The sequence below is a fragment of the Sarcophilus harrisii genome, chromosome 1, assembly GCF_902635505.1.
Source record: "Sarcophilus harrisii chromosome 1, mSarHar1.11, whole genome shotgun sequence".
Taxonomy (NCBI): Eukaryota; Metazoa; Chordata; class Mammalia; order Dasyuromorphia; family Dasyuridae; genus Sarcophilus; species Sarcophilus harrisii.
Window position 1 is genome coordinate 701,657,468 of NC_045426.1, and position 21,219 is coordinate 701,678,686.

Sequence of the window (21,219 nt, forward strand, 5' to 3'; positions counted from 1 at the left end):
GTGTATTTGCTGATATCTTTGGGATCCTAATACCTTCCATATGCACAAGCTGGGATTTAAAATTTTTTTCCAATATATTTATTCTTGATATAACCTTAAAAACTGTGGGTAGGACACGAGAAACAATATTGGAAATGAATTATGAATTAATTAGGTGTCTGAGGATGGTTTGAGTCTCAACTTTGCCTTTACTACAAATGGTCTCCTCCATTTTCAAGTCTTAGCTTCTCATCTGTGAAATTTGGGTCAGTCTGGAGCTTCTTCGAGTGTGTGTGTGTCATTGTTGGGCCTTTTTTGTCCAGCAAAACAGAATGCTGTTTTTCTTATTTTTTTAGGATAATATTTTTAAATGCATAAAATACATAGAATTACTATTATATAATTTAAATATAATTATTATAAAGGAAACCAAAGGTTAGTGAAAATAATGTGTATTTTTTTTTCCATCTGAGTTCCCAGACTGTCTGAAATCTATCCACAGCCTCTTGGCTGGGGAGGGAATGTCCGAAACCTAGGTTGAGAGGGCTAATTTCTACGGTCTCTTCCAGCTCAAACATATGCATTTAACAGAAAGAAGTGTGACTCAAGATTTCTTTGGAATAGGGATTGAATGCAGCTTTTAATCTGTCTCCTAAAAATGACATGGGAGGATTTGGGAGCTTCTTCTAATCATCCCCCTACTTTTTACCTGCTTCCTCTTCCTACCCTCCAACCTTTCCCCCCATGGCAAGTGAGAGATACTTTGTCCCTTGAGATTGGGTTGATGGCCAGTCCTACTCATCTACTCAAGAGAAGGTTCATAGAGTGCCTCCCTTCCACATCCCCTGGGATGGCTCAGGAGTACCCACTTCCACACAGTGGGATAGCTCAGGACCATCCCTTCCACACCCTGTGGGATAGCTCAGGACCACCCCCTTCTACATACAGTGAGATAGCTCAGGACCACCCCCTTCCACACCCTGTGGGATAGCTCAGGACCACCCCCTTCCACACCCTGTGGGATAGCTTAGGACCACCCCCTTCTACATTCAGTGGGATGGCTCAGGACCACCCCCTCCGACACCCTGTGGGATAGCTCAGGACTACCTCCTCTCACACCCCGTGGGATGGCTCAGGACCACCCCCTATACCCAGTTTGATGAGAAAAGGGGGTCAGGGCTTTGACTCGACACTTAGTAAAAGTTGCCACCCCCACCCTTGGCTGGGAGGCTGAGTTCATGAATGTGACAGTAATAGAAAAGGTGACAGGGTAAGGCCAGAGTAGCAGGTTTGTAGTAGGCTCAGCGTCTGCAGCCGGTGGGGACCTCCACGGCCATTTTGTCTACTAGTGTCCCTTAGCAGGTGACAAAAACTGAGGTTGGAGCTCTGACTGTGCCATTTTGTTCCCAAGTGACAGGGAGAAGGGTGGAGCAGGTGGCTTTCTAGGGTCTTGTCCAGCTCGGAATCTAGTTTTGTCATCCTTGGACCTCTTGGTGCCTCAGTTTCCTCATCTCTGAAACAGGGCGGTGGGACACAGATTTAGCTGCTCGAGCCTGGAAAAAAATGAGCAGGGAAATGGGTTTGAATTTGACGTCGCCTCTGTTGATGGAGTTTTCTTAATTTCATGTGGACTCTGTGTCTCCCCTCGCCTCCCATCTGGGCCGGGGAGGGGGGCGCAGCTACTTGAAAGTCTGATCAGGAGATGAGTCTCTGCTCCCCCTCTCTGGGGGCCGGGAGGAGGCCCCTTTGCCATCTCTGGCTCTGGAAATCGCGGGGAGCATCGAGCGGGGACAATGAGGAAATCCTATCGGGGGCTCGGGTTTCACCGCCTGCAGATGGCACACGCCTCCCTCCCACCCCGGGGTGTCTGAGGAGAAACAGAAATCGCCGGGCCGCAGCGAGGCGGGTTCTCGGGAGGTGCGGGGGCCCGCGGGCGCCTGGGGGAATTGGCGCTATATGATCTCCTTTGGGGGCCCCACTTGACACGTTGAGCTGAGGAGGCGTGGAGGAGATCCAGGCCTCCAGTTACCGAGGCAGGAAGGAAGAGAAGCCTCCTTGGCATCCCAAGGGCATCCGTCCCTTCCCATCTCGGGCTCTGGGATGTGAGGGCCTGGCACTGGCCGCTCAGCTCGGCTCAAGGGTGCCCTCTGGTGAGCACCTCCGGGCCTTTCTGCAACATTCCCAGAAAGCCTGAATGGGGAGTCAGGTGCTGGAAGCAGAGGAAGAGCTGGAAAGGAACCTTAGGGGCCATTTATTTATTCCAAAGCCGGATCAGGGAACTGAGGCCCAGAGAGGGAAGTGACTTAAATTTTTGTTTGACTGGAAAAGATCAGAAGCTTTGACGGATGGGGACACTGAGGTTTCCAGAGGGTTTTGTGATTTTGTTGAACAAGAATTGGAAAGCTTTTTAAGAGCCCTGAGGTTCAGAGAGCAGAGCAGTTCAGTGTTTGGTGACTGTCCATATAACTCTGGATAGAGTCACAGACAATAGAATAGAAGCTCTGGGAGGACAAGGATAATTTTATTTTTGTCTTTATATCCCAAGCACATAGTAGGTGTGGTGCATACAGTAAGTGCTTAATAAATGCCTTGCTTTGTATCTAGTTATGTGTTCACAGTGGAAAATATTTGTAGTTAAAGAAGCTAGACTCAATTTACTCCCTGTGCAGCCATAAGTAAATGGCTTCTGTTTCCTAGTCTGCAACATGGCCTTGGAGGCTCTGGCTCGCCATATGTGGCCACCTGATCCCAGAGGCAGCTCTTGCGTCCTCGCCATGCCTCTGGATAGGAACAGAAGAACACAGAGCTAGAGCAAGAAAGGAAGCTGAGAGGCCATTGAGTCTAATCCCTGCATTTAACAGAGAAGGAAACAGCCTCAGAAGTTATTTCACCAGAATTACACAGTGTCTTAAGGCAAAATTTGAACTCAGATCTGCCAGGCATCCATGTGATCTGTCACATGGGGGCACAGTGACTAGAGCACCAGACCTGGAGTCAGAAGGCTCCTCTTTCTGAGTTCCAATCTGCCCTCGGACACTAGCTGTGTGATCCTGGGAAGGTCATTGAACTCTGTTTGCCTCAGTTTCCTCATTTGTAAAGTGAGCTGGAAAAGGAAATGGAAAACCTCTCTAGCATCCCAAGTCACAAACATGACTCAAAAGACTGAACACAAGTGAAAACTTGTCATCTGCTGTGCCCTGGGAAAAGATAAAATGAGTTCTAGACAATTAGACTTTCAGATTCCCTCCTGGAGGGCCCCCCTTCGTATTTTCTTAGAGCTCCTTTGTCTGGATCTCATCTTTATCCATCACGCTCAAACCTGAATTACTCTTTTGTATACTTCTCGGGGTTTGTGGTCTGGCCAAAGATCCTGATTTTCTACCTTTTTCTAACTTTCATTGAACCAGTATTTATTTAATTTTTTTTGAATGAATACCCACCTTTTCTCCTTCGCACTCTTTCTTCCTCTTTATTGAGAAAACAAAAAAGTAAAACCCCCTCTCACAATCATCGGCAAACAAAACAATCCCCAGTTGGCCATGTTCCCAAAATCAAAACAGAACCAAAATAGGCTCAGAAACCACTCTTGGGTTCTTTGTTTTCCTGGGAGGAGGTGGATGGCCCACGACTCCTGGAATCATGGTTCTTAACCAATATTTATTAAGCACCGACCCTGTGCCGGGCCCTGGGCCACGGGCTGGCCTGCCAAGGCAAAGGTGCAACAGGCCATGCTCTCAAGCAGCTTACCTTCTACCGGGGGAAGCAACATGTGCTCCTATGGACAAATGGAGAGATAGAGAAAATACACAGCGACTGGGCGGACAGGCGGGGTGGAACCTAGGCTAGCGCTTCACAGAACCAAGGGGCCACAGGCAGTGGAGACAGGGAGATGGAGCATTCGGTCAGTCGCTTGGTCAGCAAGCATTATTTATTAAGTGTCTGCTGTGTACCAGACACTATGCAAGTGCTAGGAATACAAAGATAGACAAAGGGAGAAGCACAAGATAGGATGCATGATTTATTAAGCGCCTGCTGTATACCAGGCACTATGCAAGTGTTGGGGATACAAGGAAAGGCAAAAGGAGGGAAGCACAAGTTAGAATGCATTATTTATTTGTTTATTATTTATACATTTATATTATTTATTAAGTACCTGCTGTGTACTAAGCAACTATGCAAGTGCTAGGAATACAAAGATATAGACAAAGGGTATACCAAGCACTGTATACCAAGCTGTATACCAAGCACTATGCAAGTGTTGGATACAAAGAAAAGCAAAAGGAGGGAAGCATAAGTTGGAATGCATTATTTATTATTTATTAAGCACCTATTGTGTACCAAGCACTATTCAAGTACTGGGGATACAAAGAAAGACAAAAGGAGGGAAGTAGAGGGTGTAGGGAATTATTTATTAAGTGCTTGATGTATACCAAGTTTGGGAAAAATGTCAGAAGCCAGATTGGTTGAAAGATAGAGAACCTAAAGGCATGTAATGTAAAGTGAGCCTGGAAACAGTAGGGTCTTAGAAACACAAGTTACAACCAGCAAACATCTTAGACACTTCCCACTTCGCTTTAACAGATGAAAAAACCAATTGCACAATAATGGGTTTTCCGGGATCATATAAATAGTGACAGACGGAGTTTGAACTCAGAACATTTGCTTTTAAATAAGTGGGAGTTGGATTGTAAAGGGCTTTAAATTAGCTTTTGTTTGGAACCACTGGGGGGAAGATGTGGACAGAAAAGGAAGGAAACAAGCATTTATTATTACCAGCTGTGTGCCCTGTAGTAGCGTTCTATAAGTAAGAGCTCCATGAATGTTTCACACGTAATCCTCACTCCCATCCCAGGAAGTAAGTACTGCTATTATCCCCATTTTACAGGTGAGGAAACTGAACCACGATGAGGTAAAAGAAATTTCCCAGGGGTCACACAGCTAGGAAATGTCTGAGGCTCTTTTTGGATGCTCGGGCCCAGCGCTCTCTCCAACATGGCAACTTTCACGGGGCTGAGAAGTGGGGTTGGAGAAATAACCCATGATAATAATGTGGCTGGAGCCCCATGGCCACTTAAGGATTTCTCCTGGTGCTGTGATTGGGTGGGTCCTGTGACATCCCAGCCCTGATTGGTCCATGGCTGATTTCCACCGTGGGCTAATTCAGGCTTGTGTGTTAATGACTGCTCTTACAGCCCCTTTAAAAAAAAAAAAAGTGTGTCTCTGGAAAGGTCCCCCGATGTAGGGGACAGAGGACCAGCATCAGAACCAGGAAGTCCTGGGTTCAAATCTCTGACACCTCCTGGCTGTGATCCCCTGACTCCATCTCTGCCTTGCTCCAGGCCTTTGTCTAAAAGTGTTAAGTGTAAAGAAGGTGCCCCCATTTCAGTGAATCCCAGATCTAGTTCCTTTTATTGATTATTATTATGAGAGAAATCAGGCTTGGGTTGGGAAAGGGGGAACACGTTTGGCCAGAGTCCCTTCCCTCACTTCTGCAAAGTTCTATTTGGACCCCTTGGCACTGAAATCAGGAAGCCCCGGGAAAGACCCTTCACTCGCTGCGTTCTTGCCCGGTGACCCAGCCCAGAGTCGGGGGGTGACTTAGGTTGTGAGTCACCTTGCCACGGGCCGCCCCTCCCCACTTTTTTAAAACTGGGCCTGGGAACTGGCCTGGCAGAAGGGCCGAGGCAAGTGGACTTGATCTGGGTGGGCCTGGCTTGGACTCGGGAGAGAGCAGTTGGCTCAAGCCTAGCCCAGCTTTCGAGGCCCAGGAGCTTGGCCCAGCTCCATGGCATTTCAGGTCTGACCGGTCCTTCCCGTCCCCTCCGTGTGCATCCCCGGCCGCCAGACAAGTTTGTCAGGTTGACCCTGGAGACCCACAAATATTCTTTTTTTTTTGTCCCCCCCCTTCCCCCTGTGGTTATTTCTTCCTTTTTTGTAGTGAGGACAATCAGGATCTTCCTTTTCCCTCCTTGGAAATCACAGAACCCAAAGACTCTCCCGAACTGCTTCATCCAAGAGTCTCCTTGGGTTCCGTAGTGACTTGGAGCGAGTTATGGTGCCTCAAGACCTGCTGTTTCTGCCTGGCTTCAGCAAACAAGTGCCCTGGGAACGGGCCCGGAAAGGATGAGATTTCTAAAGTAAAGACTTGGTTCCCTTTTTGGCTTGGTGGGAAGAGCCCGGGCCCCTGTGTGGCGCCGGGGCCCGAGCCAGCAGGACAAAGTGGGCCCCTTTCTGGGCAGCCATTTGCCATCTACAAAATGGTTGGGCTTCAAGGTCACTTTTGGCTCTAATAATTCTATGTTCTTGGTTCTAGATGTCTCCCAGATCTGTCATTCAGTATTCTAAGGACCCTTAGAACTGGACCCCTCCAAGTCCTTTCTGGTCCAGCTCTAAAGTCTCCCTAACTCTGGTTCTACATTTCCAGGTGTCTGCCCGCCTTCCCATTCTGGGGGTGAGCCCGCCGTGTCGGGGGTGGCCATGGGGAAAACTGACCTCGGCCTTGTTAACTGTGGTCGGCTCCCCATCCCACGAAGTGAGGGGTTTTGTGGCCGAAAGCGGAAAGATCTCAGTCGTCAGTTCTGAGGGATACCCTCCCCGTGGGTCCGCCCGCCAGCAGCACGTTCCCTGGGACTTTGGACCTTCTCGGGACCCCCGAGCAGCCGGACGCCATGTCCATTTTAGCCTGGCTAGAGCTTGGGGTGGGCTTGTCGTCCCCCCTAACGGACGGGCTCCTCCAGAGCAGAGCTACCCTCTGCCTTGAATTCCCGGCACCTATGTGCTAAGTGCCTACTGACTAAGTGATTTCTACCAAATTCATTTTGTAAATGAGGAAATTAGGGCCCAGAGTGACTTACTCAGGATGACACAGATAGTGATGGGGACAGGACCTCAGAGACCTTCTTTTTCAACCCATTTATGTTACAGATGAGAAGACTTGTATTTCCCAGAGAGGGACTTTGCCCACAGTGGACCAAGGTTAGGTTGGCAGGGATTGTGGGACCCCGGCTCCGCTGCTTCTGAGCTTTGTGCCTAGAGACTTGTGCCATCCTATTGCCTTGAAATAATTCACCTGAGGTTTCAGCATCTCAGAAATGTCCCAAGAGACTCTGGCTCATCATATTGAAAGTAGGCCGGCCAGGCGAGTTGTCCTGGCCCTCCCCCTTTGCCTGGGTCTCACAGTAGCTTTTATAGGCCCTCTTCATTTCTTGGGCAGGCTTTCTCCTTACTGCGATTGTTTCCATGTATAATATTTTCATAATATATAATATGTATAATTATTACATATATTAATATGCTTTATTGCATATATCACATTATTACATAATAAATGTAATAATAATTACATTATAATATATATCACACACATTATGTGCACGTACATGTGTGTGTACTATATAGTTACATATCCATACATATCCATATCCACACATAGAAAACAATAGTAAGGCAAATCTATAGAAATGCATAATATATAACAATAGAACATATTCTATATTTTAGTATAACATATTACATTATATTTGGAGTCCCAAAACGTTAAGTACAACCGAACAACATAAATACACACCTACACATAAAAGAAGGTAGTTGGCCCTTAGAACCGAGGAAGAGTTTTAATTTTGGGTCTCCCAAGAGACGTCACATGACAACAAAAACAGTCTTCAATTTCTTTTTCTTCTCTTGGAACATTTCTGTTACAATATTGCATAATAGTGGGATAATGGGAAACCTTGTTTTACCCCTGAGTTTACTGGGAACGTTTCTAGTTTTTCCCCATTACATATAATGCTTGCTGACAGTTTTAGATAGATGCTACTTACATTTTAAGGAAATTCCATTTATTTCTATGCTCTCTAGTGTTTTTATTAGGAATGGCTGTTGGATTTTGTCAAATGCTTTTTCTGCATCTATTGAGAATCATGATTCTGTCAGTTGACAACAAAAATAGTAATTCACCTAGAAGATACTATCTTTTGTTCTCCTATCCCCATGTAGCCCTTGCCCTTTCCCAACCCAACAAGCCCTCCTGTATGATGAATAATAAAAAAGAAAGCAACAGGGGAACATTTCACTAAAACCAAATAGCAGATTACCGGATCTGGGACAATGTATGCACTATGCCAGCCCCATAATCCCCCACCTTGACAAGGCAAGGCAAAGAGGTGTATTTAGTTTCTGGGGGCAGAGGGAGGGTCTGCTTTGGTCACTATAATTACATCATATTCATTAAGATATATATTTTCTCACTCAACATAGTTTTCCCCAATCTCTCTCCTCCTAAGTTAGATTTTTTTAAAGACAAAAATCAAAAATCAGTAGAGCTGTTCAATTCATGAAAAAACTCAGAAATGTGCAGTGTTAAATGCCTGCGGTCCTGCCCAGTCTTTTGACTTTAAGATAGATACTGGTTCTCTGATTATAAAACTTGCTCCGCAGCCCACCCTAGGGAAGTCTGGTATTCAGAATGATCCCATTTTAAAGACGAGAAAGAAAGGACCCTTCACAGGATAGGGCTCTTTTCTCTCACCTTCCTTCCTCCTCCTCCTCATCCTTTTAGGGATGATGGAGGCTCATTCTATAGGGGTCCGGTAGACCAAGGACATATTGGGAAACAATTAAATTTCCCCTTGGCCTGCGTTTGCCAAATGGAAAGCCTTGCCTGCTGGCAAAGCAGGTGGGTAAGACTGAGGGAGAAGGGCGAGACGTCTCTGGAATGCCAACGTGAGAACAGCCTGAGCCCGGAGCTCAGCTTCAAGCATCTGCCCCGTCCGGCCTCAGGCCCAGAGTTTCTGAGCCAGATGGGCCCGATTTAGGCTTTATGGGAGGAAAGCTCTCTAATAATGGAAGCTCTACCTTAAGTAGAGCGGGCAGTCTGCTGGTCACTCAGTGATGGCTTCCAGGCTAGAAGATCATTTGTTGGGGGTGTCTTGGAGGATCAGGTATGTATGGGGTTAGCCGGATGGCCTCCGAGGTCACGGGAGAATCTGTGTAAAGAAATGTTATTTCTTGGTGGCCTCGAAGGCAACTCTAAGGGGAAAGGCCATGAGTATCATGGTTTGAACTGAACGGGTAAAACCTCGTGCTTAAGAGCAATGTTAAATGTATATGTTTTGAAAATAAAAAGCTTTAATAATAAAACCCTTCATGCTTACATTCTGCAATCTTACAGTTGACTCAATACAAGATTATGTAAAGAGAATGAAGAAAGGCTGCATAGAGTCAGTCAGTCAGTCAGCCAGCATTTAATAAGCACCTTTTAGGTGCCAGGTGCTATACTAGGGTTGGGAATACAGAGTGAAACAATCCCTATTTTGAATTCTCTCCCACTTTACAGATGAACAAACTGAGACCCAGGCAAGTGATTTGACCAAAAATCATAAGAACTAGAAAGTACCTAATTTGAAGCAGGGTCTCCATGAAATCGGGGAAATCTCCCCGATTTCATGGCCAATTTCTTCTAAGCCATGCTGCCCCTTAGATGGAGTCCTAGGTTAATTCCAAATGAGACGGGCCAGTTCATGATAAAGACTTGGGTTTTTTGGTACTAAGAGTATTAGGTTTGGTCCAGAGTTCAAATTCTGGCTCTGTTAATTGCTAATTGGGTGACTGGAGCTAAATCACTTACCTGTAGTGGACCTCACCTGAAAAAAGAAAGGGGACTGGCTGTGACGGCCAACTTGAAATCTTTGATCCTATGGTCAGATAACTTGTGTTTCCATCAGTTTAGCGAATGTCCAGTTTGGAAAATTCTTCCTGTAGATAAATATCAGCAAAGTTCCTCATAATTTATAATCTCAAAGAACTTGCTTCTCATTGGTTAATCAACCAACCAACCAACAAGCAATTATTAATGGATTGGTTGATTAGTTGTACACTTACAATGTCGAATCAACCACCATTTATTAAATGTCATCACCATGCATCAAGTCAGCATTTATTAAACACCAATTGGTATATGTCGGTTCAACAAGCGTTATTATACGCCAGGTAGAAAGGAAGGGGGATGTGAGATGTATTTTTAAAGGGCTTAGCACATAGTAGGTGCTGCAGAGTGTTAGCTGGTATTACGATGATCAGCCCTGAAGACCCCTTCCAGCTCCCACATTCTGTGGACCGCCCTGCTGGCCTAAATTTAGGCGGGAGAACGGTTGCATCTCCAAGCATGGAGGTGAATGGCAGTAAGTGGGATCTCATCCCCCTCCCCAGCCCCTACCTTTCCCATATGGTTCCCCCTCAGGTGGGCTAGAGGGTCCCAGGTGAGGAGAGGCCCTCATCTGCTTTTATTGGTAGGATGCTGGGAAGGATTTCCACAGTGATTGCCAGGCCTGGAAGGCAAAGAGTTCAGATCTAGCCTCAGACACTAGCTGGGTGACCTTGGACAGGTCATTTCACCATTTACCTACTCATTGGTCAAAAGAGCAGAAGAAGGAAATGGCAAACCCCTCCAGTATCTCTGCAGGAAAACCCCAAGTGGGGTCACAGAGTCAGATGTGACTGAAATGATGGATCAGCGAGGGGAGCCCCCATTTCTGCTGCTTGCTCCTTACCCATGCTCCCTAAAAAAGGAAGGCTTGCCCTTGGCCTCCGATCCCACCTCTGCTTCCAACAGCCTCCATGATTCTCCTCAGTCTGCAATGATCGTAGCCTGGGCTTCCTCTGGCCTCCTGTGTGAGAGCCCCTTGAGAGTAGAGGCTCTATCTGCTTAAAAAAAAAGCACCTCTGCCCCTCAGAACTGTATCAGGTAGAGTGTTGGTTCTGAAAGCAGAGGCCATGGGTTCAAATCCAGCCTCTGACACTCTTTCTGAATTTGACAAGTCACTTTCTTTGTGGGACTCGGTTGTCTTATCTGCCTAATGGAACCATTGAAGTATTTGAGGTTCCTTCCAGCTCCAGTCTTGGGAAGTCCCATGAGGCTCTTGACCTGCATGTATGTGTGTGGGTGTGTGTATGTACTGAGGGGACCATGAACTTGGATGGGATTTGAAAAAAGATCTTGTCTTTTGTCCCTCACTGAAATCGAGCGTTTCCTTCAATCGTGGATGTAGACATGAAACCCATAGGCGCACAAACAGGCCCCTGGGACTGTCACCAAGAGAAATCTAGTCCGATTTCTCCTTTTTACAGGTGAAAATACCGAAGTTTAGAAAGGTTAAATGTGCTTGTGGTCTCAAAGGTAATAAACATTAGTAGTGTTAGGATTTGAACTCAGGTACCTTAACTCAGCGTTCAAATCCTTTCAACTGTGGGAAGCCATGTGGGAAGCCATGGTAACTCCAAGTGATGTTGCTGATCCCCGTGGGATTAATTGGGAGCCAGGAAGGGATGGAGGGAAGGGGTGGTGATGAGGAGTAGGAGGAATTAAGACAGCAGGAGACAGGACAGGAAATGATGAGCAGATGGGGTGGAAGTGGGAAGCATCCAATTTAAAAGTCAGTGACCCTGGGTTCAAATCCTTCCATTGTGTATGTATTTGTAGTGACAAGTCACTTCAATGCTGGGATCTCTGGCCACATCAGTCCTCTGGCTCCTTCTGAGTCGGCAATTCCTGTTTGTTTGGCAATGGCAGGATTGTGGGTGATGGGGAGCATGACTCCCTTTGGGTAACTGAAATGGACAGAAGGTCAAGGTCAGAGATATGAAGTGGCCTTAACATTGCCTTCTAGTCTTGGGCTCTTTAATGGCCATCACTTTTTATTCATTTATTTTTCTGCTGAGGTTAAGTGACTTGCCCTGGGTGTTGTGTCTGAGGTCAGAATTGAACTCAGTTCCTCCTGACTTCAGGACTGTTGGACCATCGCTGTTTTAAATGCCAGGAAGCCAAAATGCAGAAAGTTTCTGCCACTTTAACCCCGCTCTCCTCCCCTTTCCCCCCAGCAAACACCTCCCCTCCTCAGTGTCCTCTCTCCATAATATATTTTTGTAAAGAGGACATTCAACTGTAGTTCTCAGAGATTGACACTAGAGGGCAGGCCTGAAATGACTAATTTTTCTACATCAGGATAGTTCCCAGTTTCAAACTATTTACACCTAAGAGGATTTTAGTCCGCAGGCCTTGGTGAGAAACCACTCTTTTAAAAAGCTGAGTCTTTGATCATAATTTCACTTGGCAAACATTTTCCACTTTTATTCTTTTTAGATCCTTTTCTGATTTTTGAAACTTTTTGAATTAAAAATTGTTCATTCGAGTCGTGCCCGACTTTTTGTGAACCCCATTTGGGGACTTTTTGGCAAAGATCCTGGAGCGGTTTGCTGTTTCTTTCTCCAGCTCATTTTACAGATGAGGAAACTGAGGCAGATGGGGTGAAGGGACTTGCCCAGGATCACTCGGCTAGTGTCCGAGGCCAAATTTGAACTCGGGAAGATGAGTCCTTGACTCTAGGGCCAGCATTCTCTGCACTACGGCACCCTCTAGCTGCCCTCCTGGGAGTAGAACTTTAAGACCAATCAATTGATCAATCAATCAACAAACATTGATTAAGCACCTACTGCTGTCCCACCCTCAGGGAGTCCACAAGAAACCATAGAAATAAACAGATAAACTATATTCTGAATAAACGAGATAATTAAGGGAGGGAAGGCCTAGAAAAAGGCAGGTGTTTTTTTTTTTTTTTTTTTTTTTTTTTTTTTTTTTTTTTTTTTTTTTTTTTAACTCCAGGCCGTCCTCTAGCTCATTTATCTTTATAAATCCAAGTTGCCCTTAATGAACGTTGATGATTCCCTGTGTCTGAAACACTGTGGAACTCACCATTGCAGCTTAGAATTGGGGGTGCTGGGATGGGAGTCGGAAGACCCGGTTTTGAATCCAGCCCTCTGTTCTTTACTTTCCTCGTGTGACCGGCCAAGTCTGCCCCTCAGTTCTCTTGTCTGCACCATCTTAAATCCGTGTTCCTCGTCCAGGGAACCCCAGCTTCCTTACAAGCCCAGCCCAGATGGCGTCTCTCTCCCACAATCTTGCTCCCAATTTCCCCCTGGATCTAAGGACTTGAAATCACTTTGCTTGGTGTAGATTTGGAATCCTGGGTAAGTCCTTTCTGCCTCTCGGGCCTGTGGCCAACGATACATGGTGGAGCTCCCTTGAAAACCCAGACCCGGGGTCTCACTCCCCCAAAGACAATCTGCGGGATGGATGGCTTGCAAGCTTGGGATGTACTATACCATTCTGGAAGACCCAGGAGACCCACTTGTGTGTTCTTCTTCACTTCCCCCAAAAAAATAAGTGCCCAAAGGGAAAACAGTTTAGCTGGCAAACCTGGGGAAGAGCATCCCAGGAGAATCACATGCTGCGCCCTCTCCTTTCCCTTGAATGGAAGATCTCTTACAGGACATATTCTTGGCAGCTCCTGGCACTTAATTAATGCATATCCAGTTGAATTGGATTGTTTAAATGACCGAATGATCCAAGACTTAAAAGCACAAAGTCATGACCATTGATGGACTTTTGCTCTCTGGGATCCTGATTAAGTGAGGATCTGTCCAAGTTTCCTTGCTCTCCTGTGTGCCATGAGACCAGTTGTACTAGAACTCCTATCACACAGGCTGGTCAAGGGCCGGAATCAGAGTCGGAGAAGCCTGGGGCTGACTCCTGCTTCTTGGGCCTCGGTGGCCATGTAGGGAAATCGCCACAAAATGATCAATGGGCGTAAACTTGTCCGGAGAGTTTTTAGGAGGAATAAAGGAAGTCATAGACATAGAAAGTTTTCCAGACCTTAAAGACAGGGTTTGGCCCAGTCCTGGCCTTTCCAGGGGTGCCTGTTGTCCCTGCTCAGTGACTCTTGTCTGACTTGGAGCCTCTGGAAGAGGAGGCTCCCTATAAGTCCTGAGCGGGGGCTCCCTGAGTGTCGCAGGGAGAGTGTCACCAATTATCCCCATTTCAGGGAGGGTTTATTTACTGCCAGAAAGCGGGGTTGGCCCGTGTGTCTATATATAGTGTTTAATTGGAGCCGGGAAGAGTAACTTAATCACGGCCAGGCTCTTCTGATTAGCAGAGAAGTCTCTCTCTGGCTGCCTGGGGAATTACCGCAGGAATTTATGGCACTTCCACTCCCATTAAAGTCTGTGGGCTGGCCCGGAACTGCCAGCAGTGGAGGGAACAGACCGTCACTGCCGCTGAAGAACTCTGGGTGCCTAATGTGGGAATTGAGCTCACACCCAGAGGCACTGAGACTGTCAGAAATGAGAGACTGGGGGCTTAGAACAAGGGATGTCAGGACTGGGAGGGCCCTTAGAACAGGGGGTATGAGACCTGGGAGAGCCCTTAGAACAGGATTGTCAGAGGTTTTAGAATATGGAATCTCAGAGTTGGGATGACCTTTAGAACAGAGAATATCAGGGCTGAGAAGGGCTTTAGAACAGGGAATGTTAGATGTAGGAGGGACCTTAAAACAGGGAATATCAGAGCTGAGTTGGGGGTTCTTAGAGCTCACATTGTCTATTTTCGTCTTACAGTAAACTGAGGCCCAGAGGGAAGGTGATCCCCCTGGTCACACAGTTGGCTCTCCCTGGGAAGATGCTTTTGATAATGATGACAATAGTAACAATAACGACATCCACAATAATTATAACCTTTGTACTTGTCCAGAGGGCTCTGGCTTCCTCATCTCTTGGCTTCCCTATTGGCTGTCTCCCTGTTGAATCCTCCTCCCCTCCACCGGCTGTTGGCTGCACCAGGAGGCAGGTTTCTCTCTGAATTTTTCAGTGCCACTCCAGTTAATTATTCAGATCCTTGGGCAGGGTGGTGCGCTCTTGGGAGCAGAGCCATTGGGGGTGGTCTCGCTCCTCTCCCAAGAGCCGGTAACCGGAGTGGTTGGGGTGGAGAGAGGGCCCCTGCAGAGTTTCCTGGAAGAGTTGGGGCCAGGAAGACTGGAAGTCTGGAAAGGAACTCTAGCATGGTGCTATTAAGCACAGAGTAGGTGCTTAAAAATGCTATTTATTGACTCTAGAACCCTAAGTCAGATGATGGAGCCAGATCGCTGTATCTTGCTCTCTTTTTTATTTTGGCCCCAGTATCTGATATCCTGGGTCAAATTGTCTCATAAGAAGCTTTTATTTCAAATGAAAGGACACTGGAGTCAGGAAGACCTGGGTCCAATTCCTCCTGAGATACCTAGATGTATGACCTAACCTCTCTGTGCCTCAGTTTCTTCATTTGTAAAATGAAAGGGTTGAGCTTGAATCCATTCTAGTTTTCTTTTCCAAGTCTCTCTGATCCCATGTAAACATACACAAATACAAAATATATTCAAGCCAAGTCTATAAAATATAATAAATGTATTCAGTAAATATAGGGATCGGCCCAAGCTCTATGACTTTGTTAGTCTAGGGAACTCCCTATAAGGAATCTCCCTTTACTAATACAGATTGTTACCTTCTCTGCAACTTACAGAGAATTACCCAGAATCCTGTGTGATGGCGTGACTTCCCCTGGGTCACCAGGGGCAAAATTTGAAATCAGTTCAAGGCCAGTTATTTATTCATTACCCACTGCTGCTGCCTCTATAAGAAATAAATACAATGTAATTGGGGAGGAAGGACCAGGCAAGGTTCTGTATAGCTGTAAGATAGGAACAGGGCCGTGGGAAGACAGGCCAAGAGGGTGATGGGCAACTAGGAAGAGATACTTCTCCAAATGGAGAGAAATCTATTTGTCTCATTTCTTAGTGAGAGAAAATTTCAAGGTTTTCTAGTTGATCTGGAGGAGAGAATTGGTTGAGAACTCAACCATGGGATGGAGAAGCCTTGTAATGGCTTCCTTGGAGCATCCCCTCATTTATCCAAAAGGGGTGATGGGATCAGTAACACCCACCTCCTGGGGGTGTTTGAAGAGAGTAAGGTCCCTTTCAGCTGCAAATCTATGGATGTCTGAAAAGTCTTTGCTCTCATGTGAAAGGGACAAGAAAGCCTAGTCTTGCTACCCCCTGTGAGGCCAGTGTCTCCAGCCTGGTACTCTGTCCATTATGGCTTCCCCTAGCTGCCCTGACTATTGGTTCAATACTTGTCCCACTAAGTTCTGCTAAGTTAAGGAATTTGTTGATTTTATATATACACAATTGCTGCTTGTGATGTAAAAGATCAAAAGCTGCTTTTTAATTTTAATTGAATTCATTAAATTTAAATTGAATTTTTTATTTAAATTTTAAAAAATTGTTAACTTTAAAAAATTTTTTTAAATTTATTTTTATTTTTTTATTTATATATTTTATATATTTATTTATATTTATATATATATTTTTATATATTATATTTATATTTATTTTATATATTTTATATTTATTTATATTTTTAATTTATATTTTTATTATTGCTGCTTTTGATCTCTACAACACAAATATCTCTGGAAAAAAAAGCTCTTTCCTCTGATTCCCATCCTCTTGAATTTCTCCCCATGCACCCAAGAAAAACAAAAGCAATTCGGCAAAAACATCAGTGAACTCAGGTGATAGTGGAGATACATACACCATTCTGCCATAGTAGACCCCTACCTCTCTCCATTCAGTCTCATCATCTGTTCTCTTGGACCAACGCTAGTTTGATTGTTACTCAAAATTTAGCTTTTCGCCATCTTTTTCATTTATGTTCTTATACAGAAAAACAATTTATAAAATGAGCTGTCATTTATGTACCAGCCAATGTACTAGGTGGTAGCCTAAAATGAGAATGTGCCTGCCTTCAGAAAGCTTACATAATACAATAATGCTGGGGGATATAACTCATAGGCAGACAATATATTGGGGGGGGATTTAACTCATAAGCAGACAATAAGCAGAAAGTGTGTACAAAGCAAAGACAAAGGAATATCGGGAGAGGAGAGAGAATCCCAATAGCTGGGAAGCCTCAGCAAAGGTCTTATGAGAAGGTGATGACATTTGGGTTGAATTTTGGAAGAGAGTTGGAATTGTCAACAGTGTATGTGAAGATGGAGTGCCTTCCTGGCATGAGGCACAGCCTGTGCAAAGTTGCAGAGGCAGGAAATGGGAAGTCATTGACAGGGAACTGGTCACCCTGTTTGAGTAACAGAGCTCAAGAAAGGGTTAGGCTGGAGAAAAATTGGGACCAGGATCGGAAAAACTTTAAATGCCACACAGAGGGAAGAGTTTTTGTATTATGCTTAGAGTAATAGGGAGCCCCTGAAAATTCTTGGACAAAGGAATAACATGTCCAGACCTGTGTTTGGGGGTTATTGGTTTGGGAAGCGTATGGATTGAAATAGATGGAAGCCGGTGATGAGACAGATCTATTAGCAGACAATTATGTGACATGTCCATCCTCACCCTTTTTTTGGTCTTTATACCTCTTAGAATTATTGGACAGAATGTCAGGGCTAGATTAGAGCTTAGAAATGGTCTCGATCAGTGGTTCTCACTGTGTGTGGTCCAGAGAGTCTTGGGAAGGGACGTGTCTCGGAAATCCTTTCAGAAAGTCTATAAAATCAAAATTAGTTTTTATTTCAAATTGCGACATCTGTAAATATACCCTACAGAAATAAAAACTCTGGACAGAGCCTCAGTCATTTAAAAACTTTTCCCCAAAATCTGTACCCAGAGAGGGGACTGTGGAAATCGAGTATGGATTACAATATAGTATTTTCACTTTTTTTTTATTGTTATTTGCTTTTTTCTTATTTTTTCTTTTCTTCATGTTTTCTTTCTCATTTTTCCCCTTTTGATCTGATTTTTCTTGTGCTGCAAGAGAATTGTGGACATATGAATAAAAGACTTGTATGTCTTTGATATATATTGGATTACTTGCAGTTTAAGGGAGGGGTTAGGAGGAAGGAAGAGAGAAAAAAAATTGAAACACACGGTTTTGCAAAGATGAAAATGTTGAAAATTATGTGTATGTTTTGAAAATAAAAAATAAAGTAAAAAAAAAAGTAAAAGTAAAGTAAAGTAAAAAAAGTAAATTCAAAGTAAAAAAAAAATTCCCCTCTACTTACATGTAAAACATGTATATTCCTTTTATACATATTTCCATATGAATCATATCAGGAGACAAAAATAGAACAAAAGGTGAAAACCATGAGAAAAAAAAGTCATATTTAATAATATAAAGTGATACTGATCATAGGATAATAGACCTAAGGGAAAAAAAGCCTTTGAGGGTCATTAAGTCATTTTAAAGATAAAGTTAAGGGAAGTTTATCCAGGGTCACATAGCTGGTAACTATCTTAGGTGGGGTTTGAACCCACTCTCTTTATAGAAATTACACTACCTCTATGTCTAAGACATCTTTTTCTCATTTTACAAATTAGGGAAACTGAGGCCCAGAGTATGGGACCATTTGCTCAGTGAGCTTTAGTCTAACCTGGACTTCAGGGTAATCCTTCCACTGAGCTTTCTCTTTGGCCGTTGTAGTACTGATGTTAAATGTCTCTAAAGGGATTCTGGGTATGAATGGTAGCTGCCTGTGAATCCCCCCCCCCCCCAGTCTCCCCAGGCAGGACTGAGTAAGTGGGAGCTGAGTCCTGAGAAGCTTTCATTCTCTTGCTCACCTGCCGGGCAGTTCGGATGGAGTGGGGTTTGGGGGGGGGGATAACTGGAAGAAGAGGTAAATGGACTGGGTCCCCCCGAATCTCCAGCCAGGGGCTGAGCAAGCTCCCCCTTTCAGATCTGAGTTCATCCCAGGCTCCAGCCCCATATCACTGAGACTTTAAGAGAGGCCCCCATCCCAGCATGGGAAGCTCCCGGCCCCTCCTGGGCCCTCCTTTGGCACAGTTGGAGGCAGGACCGTGGGAGGGCGGCCGCCTCCCCCAGCCCCCAGCCTTCCTCTGAGCCTTTAAAGGGGCAGGGCTGGGATTGCACCTTCCCGCCAGCCCCGCTCACCCTCTCAATTATTCATGTTCCCTTTAACTTGACTCTGCCTGTGAGTTGACGTGTGTGAGAGGAAGAAAAGCAGGCCGGCTTCTCTCTGGAGATGATCCTCCTGCCCTAGCTCGGGGCTCCACCAGCCATGGAATATTACTACTGTCCCGGGCTCCTCAAGATCCTGCGCTACCTCTGGGTGAGTGGGCCCCGAACTTCTTTCCGGGGAGGGGGGCAGAATGGCCCCTTCTGTCCTGGGACGGCCTCCGGCTTCAGGGGGACCAGGATGCTCCTGCTGGGAGGAAACCTCGGTGGATCCGGGCTTGCGAGGGTGGCCGTCCCTTTCCTGGGGCTCGAGAAGCCCCCTCGCCCCCTCTCTGTCCTCCGTGATTCTATTGGGACCCGTCAGGCGATTAACCAAGAAACGTTTGTTCAGCTCCCGTAACTTTATAGCTTTGTCTTGTCTAGAGCAGCACATAGTAGGTGCTTAATAAATACTTGTTGATCGGTTGGTGGATGTGCCGGTGCTGGGAAGAGAAGGAAAGCAGAAACTTCAGGGAGCTTATGTTCCGGGGGGAGGGGCTCCCCTTCCTGCTTTCTCAAAGCACTTCTGTTCCCTAGGGTCTCCCAGGGCTGGGGGAGGGGCTCCTGAAATCTTTCCCAAGGTTTCAGAGATTGGGGCAGTACTCGGGCCTTCTGTGTACTCGCCTACCCCACCCCAAGCGACGGGATGTGCCCACAGCGACCCCCTGACGTGGGGTAATAAAAAGCAGGAGTGCGACTTCTCTGAGAAAGAATCAGGAATTGAACCTAGGGCCGCGGTTTCCCCCTCTGTAAAATTGGAGGGTTTGACGACATATGCTCCCAGGTCCCGTTCAGGAGAGACTGAGCCGTAAGGGACCAGTGTTTGGTCTGTGCCCCTTGCTAAATCAGGGCTGTGGACGAGGCGTTTCCCCTCCTCCAAACCTCAGTTTTCCTTCTCTGTAAAATGAGGGCATTGGGTTTGCTCTGCAATGACCCATCCAGCTCAGAGGACTCTCCCTGAAACTGGAGAAAGTCATGGATGCTGGGGGGGTTTCCTTGGTCCTCTGGACTGAGGTTCTTGAAGTTCAGGCTGAATGTTTGGAAGGCCCCCGGCAGATGGAGCTTTGAGGGGGAGACTGTTGAGCCTCAGTCGGGAAGCTCTGAGTTCAGATCTTATCACAGATGCTTATCAGCCGTGTGACCCTGGCTGGGCAAGTTTCTCAACCTCTGTCTTGGTTTTCTTATCTGTAAAATGGGGTGATAATAGCACTCAAGGCCTTGGAGAAGAGGAAATGAGTTAATATATTTGTAAAGCTTTTTAACAACCTCAGCTCTGGAAATGGGAGTCATAATAATCTTGATTTATCGGCCCCTTCTGCTAGGAAGACGGAATGGGGGAGTCCCAATGGCGCGTGGGCCGTTTTCCTTTTGGAGATTTCTTTGGGGCCGGCTATGGGAGGGGGTGTGGACTTTCAAGTGACTGCTGATAACCTCCCTCCGGCCAGCGTTTCAGTCCCTTTCCTCCCTTCCTGGCCGCCCAGCAGTTCTGGCAGGGCTTGTTTTTGCACGTGCGTGTGCACACACACACACACACACACACACCATGCATGTGCATGTACATGTACACACACATGTCACATATGACCACACGACACATATGCACGTGCATATTTCTGTTCATGTGCATGCATTTGTGTATACTTCCATGGGCACACACATGCACGCAAAGCAACACACAAAATGCACGTGTGTGTTGTACATGTATGTGACATGGAAGCGCATGCTGTGCACACATGGATGAGCGACAAATCTGTGTATGCAGGTGGATATGCATGTGTGTTTGTGTGTGCATATTCATGTGTGTACATACATGTGCAGGTTGTGTGTATATATGTATGGCATAGATATGCCGATGTATATCCACGTGTATATGTACATGTATGTGTTTGTATATATAAATGTATATATTCATGTGTGTAGGTTTATTATGAATTTATATATATGTGTATCTATGTGTATACATACATGTGTGTATATATAGCATGTATATGCATGTGTAGGTACACACACAAACACACACACACACACACACACAATAAGTGACTTAGGAAGACTGTTGCTTGCGAGCCCGTGGCTAAGCCCAAGGGAAGCCTCCTGACCTTCAGCACTTTCTGTGGGGGGTGGGCGGCCTTCTCCCCGATTCCGGCGACAGCTGGCTGCCGTGTCCGGGAGCCGCAGAGTGGATTCCTCTTTCCCATGAGTTCGATGGGGCGTCTCTCGGGGCTCTCCTGTCTGTGGTTTCCATTTTTGGTTCGGTTTTTCGGTGTCTGACTCCGTTCAGGGTTTCCTCAGCAAAGGCCCCTGGCGTGGTTGGCCGTTTCCTTCTCCAGCTCACTTTATGGCGTAGGAAACCGAGGC

General features: G+C 45.9%; 1 protein-coding gene across 7 annotated transcripts in view; it reads left to right on the forward strand.

Annotated features, from left to right (window-relative positions):
* Window positions 1-21,219, forward strand: part of KIAA1671 (KIAA1671 ortholog) — a 203,873-nt gene that overhangs the window by 99,292 nt on the left and 83,362 nt on the right. The window contains exon 7 of one of the 7 annotated variants that reach the window (XM_031948806.1): window positions 6,404-7,228. The exons of 5 other annotated variants lie outside the window; for them this stretch is intronic. In XM_031948806.1, the coding sequence (XP_031804666.1) occupies window positions 6,404-6,739 (336 nt within the window). In that variant the 3' untranslated portion in view covers window positions 6,740-7,228. Of the gene's footprint in view, window positions 1-5,917; window positions 6,290-6,403; window positions 7,229-21,219 lie in introns of those variants that run through there. One more of the 7 variants, XM_031948808.1, reaches the window with a different exon arrangement.